This window comes from Macaca thibetana, chromosome 9, assembly GCF_024542745.1.
Source record: "Macaca thibetana thibetana isolate TM-01 chromosome 9, ASM2454274v1, whole genome shotgun sequence".
NCBI classification, from domain to species: domain Eukaryota; kingdom Metazoa; phylum Chordata; class Mammalia; order Primates; family Cercopithecidae; genus Macaca; species Macaca thibetana.
Window position 1 is genome coordinate 13,201,297 of NC_065586.1, and position 15,385 is coordinate 13,216,681.

The 15,385-nt window shown below is 44.8% G+C and overlaps 2 protein-coding genes across 2 annotated transcripts in view; one reads left to right on the forward strand and one right to left on the reverse strand.

The window, feature by feature from the left end:
- PRPF18 (pre-mRNA processing factor 18) overlaps window positions 1-15,385 on the forward strand; it is a 387,690-nt gene that overhangs the window by 33,865 nt on the left and 338,440 nt on the right. The gene's annotated exons all lie outside the window — the stretch shown is intronic.
- PHYH (phytanoyl-CoA 2-hydroxylase) overlaps window positions 1,522-15,385 on the reverse strand; it is a 1,057,918-nt gene continuing 1,044,054 nt past the window's right edge. The window contains exons 7-10 of the mRNA XM_050803260.1: window positions 14,015-14,196; window positions 8,726-8,875; window positions 5,994-6,128; window positions 1,522-2,074 (exon numbers count right to left, since the gene is read on the reverse strand). Of these exons, the coding sequence (XP_050659217.1) occupies window positions 2,021-2,074; window positions 5,994-6,128; window positions 8,726-8,875; window positions 14,015-14,196 (521 nt within the window). The 3' untranslated portion in view covers window positions 1,522-2,020. The remainder of the gene's footprint in view (window positions 2,075-5,993; window positions 6,129-8,725; window positions 8,876-14,014; window positions 14,197-15,385) is intronic.

Here is a 15,385-nt window from a genome sequence, read left to right on the forward strand (position 1 = left end):
TCTGCATGGACAGTCTGAGGCCCCTACCTCATCCTGGCATCTGGTCCCACTTCATAGAGTAGGTGCTTGGATATTTTAGCCAGGCGCGGTGGCTCACGACTATAATCCCAACATTTTGGGAGGCCGAGGTGGGTGGATCACTTGAGGCCAGGAGTTTCAGACCAGCCTGGCCAACATGGTGAAACCTTGTCTCTGCTAAAAATATAAAAATTGGCTGTGTATGGTGGCGTACACCTTTAGTCTCAGCTACTCGGGAGGCTGAGGCGGGAGAATCACTGGAACCTGGGAGGCAGAGATTGCGGTGAGCCGAGATCGCACCACAGCACTCCAGCCTGGGTGACAGAGCAAGACCGTGTCTCAAAAAAAATTAAAAAAAAAAAAAGAGCGGGTGCTTGGATATTTCTTACGTGCACTAACGGACCAAAGGGACATGGATCAGATGGGAAATGAATGTGTCCTGATGGGGGCCAGTTGGTTTTCACTCACAAATGCACATGGGAAATAACCAGTTGCTCTTCAATATTCCTACTGAAGTTTCGTTTTTCATATTTACTTTAAATTTGAAACAATTTAGAGTTTATTCCATAACAAAGCAGGGCTCCCCACATGTTGTTTACACAGGCATTCCTTAATGACATTTTATTTCCAATCATCCCATAATCTAATTTCCTTAGAGCCAGTCAGTGATCTGCCTTCTCCAGTTCCCAGGGGGAGCTGAGCGTAAATTGGCTGTCCTCACAAAGAAAACAGCACACACGGCAACACTAGATTTAGGAAAACTTGTGCTTAGCAAAATGACGAGAAAGGTTGTCTGTTATTTCTTTCTTACTAAAGCCCTAACTAAAATTTGTAAAAATAAGGACTGTCTCCTTGCTGCCCTCAGCTGGTACCGAAAATATGGTGCTGTCTTGAAATAAATTTGTTCAGTCCATGCCCACTCCAAATCCAGGCAAAAGTGTCTAAAAATTTCCCTATAGCTTGAAGGACGTTAGGCTTCATTCATATGTGAAAGGTTTCCAGCAGCCCTACCCAATAAGATACATCAAATGAAGTCACCCTTGTCTTCATTCTTTTTACTTATTTATTTATTTTTAATTTATTTTATTTTTTTTTTTGGGGGGGGGACAGTGTCTTGCTCTGTCGCCCAAGCTGGAGTACAGTGGCGCGATCTCAGCTCACTGCAACCTCCGCCTCCCAGGTTCAAGTGATTCTTCTGCCTCAGCCTCCTGAGTAGCTGGGATTACAGGCACATGCCACCATGCTCAGCCATTTTTTTTTTTTTTTTTTTTGTATTTTTGGTAGAGATGGGGGTTTTGCCATGTTGGCCAGGCTGGTCTTGAACTCCTGACCTCAGGTGATCCACCCACCTTGGCCTCCCAAAGTGCTAGGATTACAGGCATGAGCCACTGCGCCCAGCCCTCGTCTTCATTCTTTAAGAACAGAGGAAAAGACTGGAAAGAACGAGTCTCCTTGTTAAGGGGATGGTTGGGTTGAAGAAATCACAGAAGAAAGCCCTTGTCTGAGCAGGAATATTCATCTTTATTTGGACTCCATGACACCCTTCCTATGCCCTTCACTTAATGTGAATGTATTATACATTGTTCTAGATTTGGGGGGGGGGAATCTCTTATGACATAAAATTGGTAGGGAATGGGTTTACCAGAAAGGGGATACAAAACACACACACCCTAAGCTCCAAATGATTCACTTCTGCTTGGGTAAAGAGCTAATTGAATGAAAGAAATTGATTTAACACTTAAATTATACACCAATCACCTTTATTGGCTGCAACCCTAAATTAGTTTTTCTTAAAACAGTAATACTTCACTTTTACTTTTTTTATTTCCATTAAAGCAACACCATTGCGCTGCAAAACTAACTCTCTGCAATTAAGTACCTGATACATGTTTTCTGCTTTTAACAAGTGATAGAAAAGCTTACATCATCTCATTAAGAAAACATTTTCCTTAGACATTTTGTTTGGTTTTGGTTTTCTGTTGAGTTATAGCAGATGGCTATTTCAAAGATTGATTCTTTCTCCTTTCACAAGTCGAGCTCGAAACATCCAAATATCCTGGAAATAATACCAAACAGAGTGAGTTTATGGGACACTTCAATCTGCCCTCCATTTACCTTCAATTTCACCATAAGACAAAGTTGATTTCTAGCCTCTGTGAAACGTTAAATAGGTTAAATAGGGAAAATAATCCCTGTAATAGTTATATTGATTAGTAAACAAAACAACTCAAAATAAGCTACTTAATCAACTTTTTTTTTTTTTTTTTTTTTTTTTTGAGACGGAGCCTCGCTCTGTCGCCCAGGCTGGAATGCAGTGGCGCGATCTTGGCTCACTGCAAGCTCCGCGTCCCGGGTTCACGCCATTCTCCTGCCTCAGCCTCCCGAGTAGCTGGGACTACAGGCGCCCACAACCGCGCCCGGCTAATTTTTTGTATTTTTAGTAGAGACGGGGTTTCACCGTGGTCTCGATCTCCTGACCTTGTGATCCGCCCGCCTCGGCCTCCCAAAGTGCTGGGATTACAGGCGTGAGCCACCGCGCCCGGCCTAATCAACTCTTTTTAAAGAATTTTTTGGGGACACAATCTCACCCCATTGCCTAGGCTGAAGTGCAGAGGCTCACTGCAACCTCCACCACCCGGGTACAAGTGACTTTCCTGCCTCAGCCTCCTGAGTAGCTGAGATTACAGGTGTGCATCACCACACCTGGCTAACTTTTTGTATTTTTAGTAGAGACAGGGTTTTGTTATGTTGGCCAGACTGGTCTCAAACTCCTGGCCTCAAGTGATCTGTCCGTCTCGGCCTCCCAAAGCCTCCCAAATGCTGGGATTACAGGTATGAGCCACCAATCTTGGTCTACTTAATTAGCTTCTAAAACAGTGTTAACTAAATTAAGTCAGTGGTTACCCCAGCTGCTGTCAGTCCTTCCTGTTTTATTCAGGATATTTATTGGTGCCAGGTAACATAACTGGGTTGATGTCATGTCTGGTTACAGAACAAACAGTTCACTGCCATTTTTCTGCTTACTTTTTTTTTTTTTTTCTTTTGAGACAGAGTTTTGCTCTCGTTGCCCAGGCTGGAGTGCAAGGGCACCATCTTGGCTCATTGCAAATTCTGCCTCCTGGGTTCAAGTGATTCTCCTGCCTTAGCCTCCCAAGTAGCTGGGATTAGAGGCATGTGCCACCACACCTAGCTAATTTTGTATTTTTAGTAGAGACAGGGTTTCACCATGTTGGCCAGGCTGGTCTCAAACTCCTGACCTCAGGTGATCTGCCTTTCTCAGCCTCCCGAAGTGCTGGGATTACAGGAGTGAGCCACTGCACCCGGCCTGACTACTCTCATGTTACTCGTCTGAGCCGTTTTGAGTGTTCTGTTCCTGATGAGATGATAATGGTGAACATGGTATCAAGGATTACTGCTTTGTTTGGTGGGTTTTTCCCCCTTTGACCTTAATAAAATAATTCAGATGTTCTTATTTCTTGGTTCTTGTTTATTTTTGAGCAAACAGCAAGGTATGGTGGAAAGAATAATTTTCAAATTTGACCTGACTCTGAAATCAAGCTTTGTCACTTAGATAGCTTAGATCAACCTCTGGGACTTGTTTTCTTGTCACTGACAGCATGGAGCTTATACTGAATGCCCCACTGGGTTTTGGTGAAGAAAATAAGAAAATGAATACGAATGTGCTTTTGTACTTTACCCAGAACTATGTAGCAGAGGTTAGTATTGTTATTCTAAATATAACTTACAGAGTAATTAAGCTAAACGTGGGAGGTATTCATTTGGCAACAACCTTGACAAACCTCAAACATGATGTATATATATTTGTTCTCCCTTAAAATTTAGGATGTTAGCTCAAAGCTCCAGTTGACAAAATGTATAGGCATTTTAGGTACTGAACAAAAAGAGAGGAAGGACAAGAATTTCTAGGACTTGCAAATGCAAAATCAGAGCATTTTCAGAGATGGGACACATTTCCAGGTTCTAAAGGGAGAAGCAAGATTCCTTTTTTTTTTTTTTTCTGACAGTCTTGCTCTGTCACCCAGGCTGGAGTGCAGTGGCGTGATCTCGGCTCACTGTAAGCTTCCGGGTTCACGCCATTCTCCTGCCTCAGCCTCCCACGTAGCTGGGACTACAGGCACCTGCCACCACACCCGGCTAATTTTTTGTATTTTTAGTAGAGATGGAGTTTCGCCATGTTGGCCAGGATAGTCTCGATCTCCTGACCTCATGATCTGCCCGCCTCGGCCTCCCAAAGTGCTGGGATTACAGGCGTGAGCCACCACGCCTAGCAAGAAGCAAGATTCCTGAGCTGCGAAGGTATTTCAGAAGATGATTCCCAATAGCATGGTAACATGGCACTGGTGCACAGGGACCTACAACTGGCTGAGGAGCCCACAGTTATCACTGTACTCGGTTTATCTGGGGGGCGTGCATGCATTTATGATGATCTAATGCAAATTTAAAAAACAGAATCAGCTTCTTGGTTCAGAGGTTGAAATGTGTATATTCTACAAAGTTAATATGCTTGTTTATTTGCCTTGATTGATAATCTGTCTATTAATGATCAGCAGTACTGAATATCCATGGGTTAAAAACAAATAATTTGAGCCTGAGCAACACAGTGAGACCCTATCTCTACAAAAAAATAAATAAATAAACTAGCCAGGGCACAGTGGTGGGTGCCTGTAGTCTCAGCTACTAGGGAGGCTGAGGCAAGAGGATTGCTTGAGCCCAGGAGGTTGAGACTGCAGTGAGCTGTGATTACACCACTGCACTCCAGCCTGGCTAACAGAGTGGGACCCTGTCTCTAAAAATAAACAGTTAATTAAATTTTAAAAATTTACAAATGATGTGTATTAACTAGGAAACCATATGAAATAACCCTAACCAAAACAGAAACTTGCTCAAGAATTGCAATCTGGGCATCTTACTGGATTCCCTAATGCACAAATACTCTATTATTTATTTATTTATTGAGACGGAGTCTCGCTCTGTCGCCAGGCTGGAGTACAGTGGCGCGATCTCAGCTCACTGCAACCTCCAATTCCCTGGTTCAAGCGATTCTTCTGCCTCAGCCTCCCGAGTAGCTGGGATTACAGGCACGCGCCACCAGACCCAGCTAATTTTTGTATTTTTAGTAGAGACGGGGTTTCACCATGTTGGCCAGGAAGGTCTGGATCTCCTGACCTCACGATCTGCCTGCCTTGGACTCCCGAAGTGCTGGGATTACAGGCGTGAGCCGCCACGCCCAGCCATAAATACTCTCTATTCTATACTAATAAACATGGCCTAGGATTGGATCCCAAACCTATAACTTTCCTTCTATCCCTTCAGAAGGTTTTTTTTTTTTTTTTTTTGAGACAGGGTCTCACTCTGTCACCCAGGCTGGAATGCAGTAGTGCAGTCACACCTCACTGCAGCCTTGACCTCAAGCTCAAGTGAGCCTTTCAACTCAGCCTTCTGAGCGGCTGGGACTACAGCTATGCTCTACCCCACTTGACTAGTTTTTATTTTTATTTCTTTTTCAGTAGAGATGGAGTCTCACTATGTTTCTCAGGCTGGTCTCCAACTCCTGGGCTCAAATGATTCTCCTGCTTTGGCTTCCCGAAGTGTTGGGATTACAGGCATGAGCCACCGTGCCCAGCCAGAAGGCAAGGTTTTGTCTTTCATTTTCTCTCATCTAAATCTGTAGTTTCATTTTCCTTCACTGCCCTGTGTGAAACAGGACGGCCTGTACATCTTTGGACAGCCCAAAGACATAAAGAAGCAGCAGGAAGTTCTCAAGTCTCCTGCACGGGGGCCCAAGTGTAAATGGAAATTCCATTGTCATTTTTGGTGGGGGCTCAGCCATGTCCCTAAAATGAATCTCAACCCAAGCACTATATACTGTCAAATAAATTAGGTATGAGAATGATGAAGCATCTGAAGAAAAGGAAAACCTGAGATTTTTACCTTGCTGTTGTATATGGACATACCTTCAAGTCCATGCTGTTTTCATCTCCCCAGAATTTATTTGCTATTCCTACAACTTCCTTCTCAATGTTTTCTTGACTGGTGCCCTTCACATCGATGTAGTGACAATCGGCACTGGCGAAATGGCAGGAAATTGCCTGTGCAAAGTGAACAAATTGATATTGGAGAAAAACATCCCATTAATAACAGCGACCAAGCAGGGAGTCTTTCTTTTAGAAAGTCAATTATTTCACTCAGTATTTGATTTCCAAATGGAAAGTCAGGTCCATTGCGTCCTGTGTCAATCTCTTTGTAACTAAGCCTCTTTTTGTTTCCAGCTAAAAGTTAATTGAGAAATTTCAAACGATCATTAACCAGATGTGACATTTATTTTTGAAAGGTATATACGGGAGAGGGAATGAAATTATGTCAGCAACAGGTCTTTAGTTTTTTTTTTTTAGCATTTGATTTTCCTAACGAATGGATATCCCAAAGTCTTAAAAAGGACTGCACTCCATGGCAATTTATCTCAAAAGTTAGTTACCTGGTCCAGTTTGGGATGGATTGTTATTTCAGTGGCAATAGATTATGAAAAGAACTAAAAATACCTTGAGAAAGAAAATAATGCAGACACCTTCTCTCAAATCAAAGGACATTTAAAAGCCAATACCATTGACATATATTACCCCTCTTGCTTCCTTCTGAGGGTAAGGATGAAATTACTTGGTTCTCCCTATTTTAGAAAAAGTTATAAACAGATCTAAGATGCAAGGCAATCGTTAAAACTTACCTTTTATGTCACAAGTGATCACACTTGTCAGAAAGACTTTCTACTTTGCCCCAAACAACAAATGTCTAGAGAGTGGCGTCACAAATCCCATTGCCTCGTAAGCCCTGGTGCCATATGGCACTGTAACAGAGCCCAAGGCAAAGGGAAAAGATGCAACCCTATATCTGTATCTTTACGTAATTATAGTAATATTTTTCCAGAACATTAAAGTCATTAAGCCTGGGCATGGTGGCTTATGCCTGTAATTCCAGCATTTTGGGAGGCCAAGGCAGGAGGATCACTTGAGGCCAGGAATTCAAGACCAGCCTGGGCAACATAGCAAGATCATGTCTGTACAAAAAATGAAAAAATAAAATTAGTCAGGTGTGGTAGTGCCTGTCTGTTAGTCCCAACTTCTCGAGAGGTTGAGGTGGGAGGATGGCTTGAGCCATCACACACACCTCAAGAGTTCCAAGCTGCAGTGAGCTATGACTGCGCCACTGCACTCCAGCCTGGGCAAAAGAGTAAGATGCTGTCTCAAATAAATATATAAATAAATAATAAAAAATTTTAAAATAAAGGCATTAAAAAACATTGGGCCAGGCAAGGTGGCTCACATCTGTCATCCTAGCACTTTGGGAGGCCAAGGTGAGAAGATTACTTGAGGCTAGGAGTTCAAGACCAGACTGGCCAACATGGTGAAACCCCATCTCTACTAAAAAATACAAAAATTAGCTGGGTGTGGTGGTGTGTGCCTATAGTCTCAGCTACTCAGGAGGCTGAGGCAGGAGAATCGCTTCAACCTGGGAGGCCGAGGTTGCAGTGAGCTGAGATTGCATCACTGCACTCCAGCCTGGGCAACAGAGCGAGACTCCATCTCAAAAAAAAAAAAAAAATTGGAAAATTGCAAAGTCAATATATTAAAACTCACAACATGATTTGCGTCATTGTGCCTGCACCTCCCTACTTGCACAGCTCTGAAGGTTGCACTAGTGTGGGGTCCAATACTGACTTTTGGCATTGTGTGCAGCCAATACATTGGATATTTTGCATTAACTTTGATTTTTTTTTTTTTTTTTTTTTTTGAGACGGAGTCTCGCTCTGTGGCCCAGGCTGGAGTGCAATGGCAGGATCTCAGCTCACTGCAAGCTCTGCCTCCCAGGTTCATGCCATTCTCCTGCCGCAGCCTCCCGAGTAGCTGGGACCACAGGCGCCCGCCACCACGCCCGGCTAATTGTTTTTTTTTTGTATTTTTTAGAAGAGACAGGGTTTCACTGTGTTAGCCAGGATGGTCTCGATCTCCTGACCTTGTGATCCACCCACCTCAGCCTCCCAAAGTGCTGGGATTACAGGCGTGAGCCACTGCGCCTGTCCCAATTTTGATTTTTTTAAATTTCGCATTAAAATATTACTAAACTTGATTGCAGAGGTTTTTTTTTGGCATGCCCTTAAATTTTACCCCTGGGAAGAGTACCCCAACTTGTCCCACCCTAATCCTGACCCTGATAAGGCTGGTGGAAATATGAATGAATGGAAGACGAAATTTGGCCCCTAACCCGTAGCTTCAGGAGATAACAGTGATTTTTTTTTTTTTTTTTTTTTTAATAGAAGCAGGGTCTCGCCATGTTGCCCAGTCTGGTCTAAAATTCTTGCCCCCAAGTGATCCTCCTGCCTCAGCCTCCCAAAGTGCTGGGATTACAGGCATGAGCCACTGCACCTTGCTTTCATAATCAATATTGACAAGGTTAGGATCCTGAGGTCACCTGGCTTCTTACTGATAAGAGCCCGAAAAGACCAAGGTAAGCAAATATATTTCCTGGTAAATAAATTGGACTAAAGTCCAGGTTGGTTAAAAGCCACAAATCTTTAAAATATTAATGCAATTAAATTAAAATTTTATTCAATTAATTTGAATTAAATGAATTAAATACAATTTTTGTTTCTAACCCACGCATCTGCAGCAGATGCGGCAATGTGAATGCTCACCTTCCGGAATCCCTGGGTTTTGTTCTGACCAGACCCATGGATGAGCAAAGGATGGAAGAAAACAGTGTCTCCCTTCTCCATCACCAGGTGCACCCGAGCGTTGTTTTCCTCGTAGTCCTGGATCCCGTGGAACATTTTGTTAACTCCCCCCTAGAACAAGAAGCAAGCCAAGTCTACGTTTGAGGGGGTACCATAATTAAAAACATTGTCAGTGGTTCATCAGGGAAAGCAAACATCAGGGAAAGAAAGCATTTCTTTCTCCCAAGAAAAAGAAATGTCTAAATTAAATGCTTACTTTTTTCAGTATACAAAAGCCTCTTAGATATCTGGTTTTTAAGAGTTACATGTTGGCCGGGCACGGTGGCTCACGCCTGTAATCCCATCTCTTTGGGAGGCCAAGTTGGGAGAATTGCTTATGCTCCGGAGTTCAAGATCAGCCTGCACAACATGGCAAAACCCCATTTCTGCAAAACCTGCAAAAATTAACCCGGTCTGGTGGTGCAAGCCTGTGGTCCCAGCTACTCAGGAGGCTGAGGTGGGAGGATCGATTGAGCCAGGAGGGGGAGGTTGCAGTGAGCCAAGATCACACCACTGCCCTCCAGCCTGGACAACAGAGCAAGACTGTGTCTCAAAAAATAATAGTAATAAAAAAAGAAGTCACATGTTGATATTAAAATCACTGATATTTTTGGAGCAAATGAACAATGTGGAATTTCCACCTGCCCTTCATGACTGCATTATACATGAAGAGCTAGCTTAGTTTTACCTTTTGTGGTCAATGCAGGCAACCACCTATCTCTTAGGCATTTCCAGCGTAAATCTGTAAGTGTTCTCAGCATGTTCTCCTCCTCACCAGAACTTTAAATAAATCCTTCATCTCTTACTCAGGAGTGTCTCTGAGAAGCTATTTCCCCAAAATAGAGGGGAGAAAATGCTCAATTTTTCTGAGCTCAAAGACACTTATGTCACATCCAGAATAATGAAAGAATAGTAAATTAAAACACTGTGTTTGTTTGTAACTCTTTCCCAAATTAGTTACTGCTTTAGGTAATGGGGTTATGTTTTATTAAAGAAATTGACCTGAGAAGCACCTTATGAGTCAGAATAAGGAAAGCAGTCCATTCCTGTTCCTAAGCGCATCCTCAGTTCCTTTCGGTAATGACTACATCCCTCTTAGACAGTGCTGAGACTCGGACCCAGAGCCCTTCTCTCCTGGCCAGGGTGAATGTGTGACCCACACTAAACTAATCATACCTCCCACTCTGCATCTGTGCAGGGTATCTGAGACTCCACACGCTCTTGAAGCCCTGCAAACCTTTCCCTTTGCCTTCCATCAGCCAAAGCCCACTGCAGTTGTGTGCACCAAACTTTATCTAAACCTTAGCTTCACTGATGAGTTTCAAACGAAATGGTTTTATATCAGGATCCAGACACTCAGATATTTTCATTTGACACTAATTATTGATGCAAGAAATCTGAGACGTTCTTTTATTATTATTATTATTGAGATGGAGTCTTGCTCTGTCGCCCAAGCTGGAGGGCAGTGGTGCGATCTCACCTCACTGCAACCTCCATCTCCCAGGTTCAGACAATTCTCCTACCTCAGCCTCCCAAGTAGCTGGGACTACAGGCGCTCACCACCAAGCCTGGCTAATTTTTTTATTTTTAGTAGAAATAGGGTTTCACCATGTTGGCCAGGCTGGTCTCAAACTCCTGACCTCAAGTGATCTGCCCAACGCAGACTCCCAAAGTGCTGGGATTACAGGCGTGAGTCACCGTGTCCAGACGGGACAGGAGTTCTTAAAACCATGTTCCTCATTTCCTATCGAACTACAATTCATTCTCCGTGCTTTAACAATGGGGGCTTTTTCTGTTCACAGCATCATGGGTTTCCAGGATCTTTTCTTTTTTTCTTTTTTCTTTCTTTCTTTTTTTTTTTTTTAAGATGGAGTCTTGCTCTGTCACCCAGGCTAGAGTCCAGTGGCGCAATCTCGACTCACTGCAAGCTCTGCCTCCTGGGTTCACGCCATTCTCCTGCCTCAGCCTCCTGAGTAGCTGAGACTACAGGCACCCGCCACCACGCCCGGCTAATTTTTTTTTTATTTTTACTAGAGACGGGGTTTCACCATGTTAGCCAGGATAGTCTCGATCTTCTGACCTCGTGATCCGCCTGCCTCGGCCTCCCAAAGTGCTGGGATTACAGGCGTGAGCCACCGTGCCTGGCTCTTTTTTTCTTTTTTTGAGACAGAGTTTCGCTTTGTTGCCCAGGCTGGAGTGCAGTGGCATGATCTTGCCTCACTGCAACTTCCACCTCCCGAGTTCAAGCTATTCTCCTGCCTCAGCCTCCCAAGTAGCTGGGACTACAGGTGCGCACCACCACACCAGGCTAATTTTGTATTTTTAGTAGAGACAAGGTTTCACCATGTTGGTCATGCTGGTCTCGAACTCCCGACCTCAGGTGATCCACCCGCCTTGGCCTCCCAAAGTGCTGGGATTACAGGTGTGAGCCACTGTGCCTGGCCCAGGATCTTTTCTTTTTCTTTTGATACAGGAACTTGCTCTGTCACCCAGGCTGCAGTGCAGTGGCACCAGCATAGCTCACTGCAGCCTTGAACTCCTGGGCTCAAGTGATCCTCCTGCCTCAGCCTCCCAACTAGCTGGGACTACACACATGCACCACCATGCCCAGCTAATTATTATTATTATTACTAGAGACGAGACCTCACTATGTTGCCCAGGGTGGTCGTGAACTTCTAGGCTCAAGCGATCCTGCCACCTTGGCTCCCACAGGATCTTCTCACCTTAGACCTAACGTGTTAATAGTCATCTCTTGCTGGGCGCGGTGGCTCAAGCCTGTAATCCCAGCACTTTGGGAGGCCGAGACGGGCGGATCACGAGGTCAGGAGATGGAGACCATCCTGGCTAACACGGTGAAACCCCGTCTCTACTAAATACAAAAAACTAGCCGGGCGAGGTGGCGGGCACCTGTAGTCCCAGCTACTCGGGAGGCTGAGGCAGGAGAATGGCGTGAACCCAGGAGGCAGAACTTGCAGTGAGCTGAGATCCGGCCACCGCACTCCTGCCTGGGCGACAGAGCGAGACTCCGTCTCAAAAAAAAAAAAAAAAAAAGTCATCTCTCTGGTTTCTTCACTTCTAGACTCCTATACCTGCAGTGCGTCCTGCACCAGACCCTGACGTTATTGTCCTTGAAGAGCCGATTTGATCCCATCACCCATGAGCTCAAATGCATTTAACAGTTCCAAGCATCAACAGCCGAATGGATGAACAAATCATGGTTCATGGTGCAGCCATGCAGTGGAATACTACTCAGCAATGGAAGGGAAAGAACTACTGTTGGCCGGGTTCGGTGGCTCACACTTGTGATCCCAGCACTTTGGGAGGCCGAGGAGGGCGGATCACAAGGTCAGGGGATCGAGACCATTCTGGCCAACATGGTGAAGCCTCATCTCTAATAAAAATATAAAAATTAGCTGGGCGTGGTGGCTTGTGCCTGTGGTCCCAGCTACTCAGGAGGCTGAGGCAGGAGAATTGCTTGAACCAGGGAGGTGGACATTGCAGTGAGTCAAGATCGCGACACTGCATTCCAGCCTGGTGACAGAGTAAGACTCCATCTCAAAAAAAAAAAAAAAGAACTACTGTCATACACAATAGCATCAACGAACCTCAAAATCACCAGGCTGAGTGAAAGAAGCCAGACTGGAACAAAAAAATCTATGCTGTGTAATTACATGTCTATGACATTTTAGAAAATGCAAACTAATCTCTAGTAACAGAAAGCAGCTCAGTGGTTGCCTAGAGCAGGGAGAAGGATGGAGTATCTTGACTGTGGTGATTTCACAGGTATGCGTGTGCGGAAAATGATCAAATTATACATGCAAAATATGTACAATTTACATGACAATTATACCTCAATAAAACTGTTTTTCTTTTTTTTTTAATTAAAAGCTGTTCAACTGGACGTGGTGGCTCACACCTGTAATCTCAGCACTTTGGGAGGCCGAGGTGGGCGGATCACGAGGTCAAGAGATTAAGACTATCCCGGCCAACATGGTGAAACTCCGTCTCTACTAAAAATACAAAAATTAGCCGGGTGTGGTGGCTCATGCCTGTAGTCCCAGCTACTCGGGAGGTTGAGGCAGGAAAATCACTTGAACCCGGGAGGCAGAGGTTGCAGTGAGCCAAGATCGCGCCACTGCACTCCAGCCTGGCGACAGGGTGAGACTCCTTCTCAAAAAAAAAAAAAAAAAAAAAAAAAAAAAAAAAAAAAAAAAAAGCTAAAAAGAAAAAAGGTCTTCAATCTTCCTAAAAAGTTTGAACTAAAAAGTTCCCATTCTCCCCCAAATAAACTGCAGACTTGTTAGTATAACAGTCTTTTCTAATCTGGTCCTAATGTACCTTTTTGGGCTCACCTCCTCTGCTGCTCCCCAAAATACACCCCCACCCCCAACCCATCTAGACTGCGAGCTTCCTGGATCCTTCTCATTGTTTGGTCAGGTTCAGGCTTGCCCTTGACCTTTTGCTTTCCCATATAGACTCTTCCCTATGGGACATTGTACCCTGTCCTGCAAGACTCAGGTCAAACACCAGCCTCCCCCAGATCCTTTGCTGGTCTCTGCAGTTCAAAGGAGATAATCTCTCCTTCTTTACTCCAAGAGCCATCAGTTAGTGAGTAAGACTGGCTTGGTGCCTACCACACACATCTGGGGTCGAAGGGTTTATGTCTTACCTCTGCAGCTAGGCTTTACAATCTCAGATCCTATACAGTAGCTACCCAAGCACCCCACTTTGGCTGGCTTTCAAACATGTGTTGAGGCCAGGTACAGTGGCCCGTGACTTTAGTCCCAGCACGTTGGGAGGCCGAGGTGAACGATCACCTGAGGTCAGGAGTTCGAGACCAACCTGGCTAACATGGCAAAACCCCGTCTCTACTAAAAATACAAAAATTAGCTGGGCGTGGTGGTGCACACCTGTAGTCCCAGCTACTGGGGAGACTGAGGCAGGAGGATGGCTTCAACCTGGGAGGTGGAGGTTGCAGAATTGAACAAGACACTGTCTCAAAAAAAAAAAAGGATGGGTTGAAAAAAATAGGTGTGATGAATGTTTTCTCTGACATCCTTGAACTTTCTCTGATCCTCACTGCAAATCTTAGGACAGTGTTTTGCTCAGAAAGGAAATGCCATCTCATTTGTAAGGTCTTTATAGATACTGATGTGAAACAGAAACCGCAAAGGAGATTCGGATCAAGACTTAGCCGCCGGGCAGACCTACCTCCCACTTGGGGTAATCGTGAGGCTTCAGGGAGCCCTTGTGTGTTCCTGGGAGCACAACCAGACAACCATTGTTCCGGTCGATGTGCTCCATTGCTGTCCAGGCACAAACGATGAGATTGCTGGGCCTGAAGGGGAAATAGTGCAGGTCCTGGTGCAGGGGATGACGGGACGTCTTCTTGCCTGAAAAGAAAATCTGCTATTAAAGGATGCTGGAGGCCGGGTGCAGTGGCTCACGCCTGTAACCCCAGCACTTTGGGAGACTGAGGCAAATGGATTGCTTGAGCCTGAGAGTTCAAAACCATCCCGGGAAACATAGTGAGACTCCGTTTCTACAGGAAAAAACAAAACAAAACAACAACAACAAAAAACTAACTGGGCATGGTGGCATGCACCTGTAGTCACAGCTACTTGGGAGGCTGAGGTGGGTGTATCACTGAGCCTGGAGGTCGAGGCTGCAGTAAGCTGGGATTTTACCGCTGCATTATAGCCTGGGTGACAGAGAGCAAGTCCCTGTCTCCAACAAAAAAAACAAAAACAAAAAACAAAAAATGCTCGTCTCAGAATTCTTATCCTTTGCCTGAAAAAACAATGACCTGTCCTCATAAGAACCAAACAAATGAAATAATGCTAGAGAAAATCAGCCCCGGAGAGATAAACACCAAATCAACACAGTGACTCCACATCTTCAAGCCCTGCACTCCCTTCTTCTGGGTTGCTGGTAGCTCAGTGTGTATGCACACTATTTTCCAGCAAGTGGTACAACATCATCATCTCTGTTGTGCTTTATTCTTTTGCCACTCTGGATTGGGCACGGCACCTAGCATGTAGTAAAGTGTTCAAAAACCAGTTGCATTAATTACATTGAAGAGAGTGATATGGAGTCAAGTTTGAAATCCCTTTGAAGTGGTTGATGTCAAAAAAAGTTCTAGGCCGCATGTGGTGGCTCATACCTGTAATCCCAGCACTTTGGGAGGCTGAGGCAGGCAGATCTCTTGAGGCCAGGAGTTTGAGACCAGCCTGGCCAACATGGTGAAACCTCATCTCTACAAAAATACGAAAATTAGCTGGGCATGGTGGTGCACGCCTGTAGTCCCAGCTACTTGGAAGGCTGAGGGCTGAGGCAGGAGAATCGCTTGAACCTGGGAGGCAGAGGTTGCAGTGAGTCAAGATCATGCCACTGCACTCCAGCCTGAGAGACAGAGCGAGACTCTGTCTCAAAAAAAAAAAAAAAAAAAAAAAAAAAAAAAAAAAAAAAAAGGCCGGGCATGGTTCCTTACACCTGTAATCCCAGCACTTTCGGAGGCTGAGTCAGGTAGATCACCTGAGGTCAGGAGTTCAAGACCAGCCTGACCAACATGGTGAAACCCTG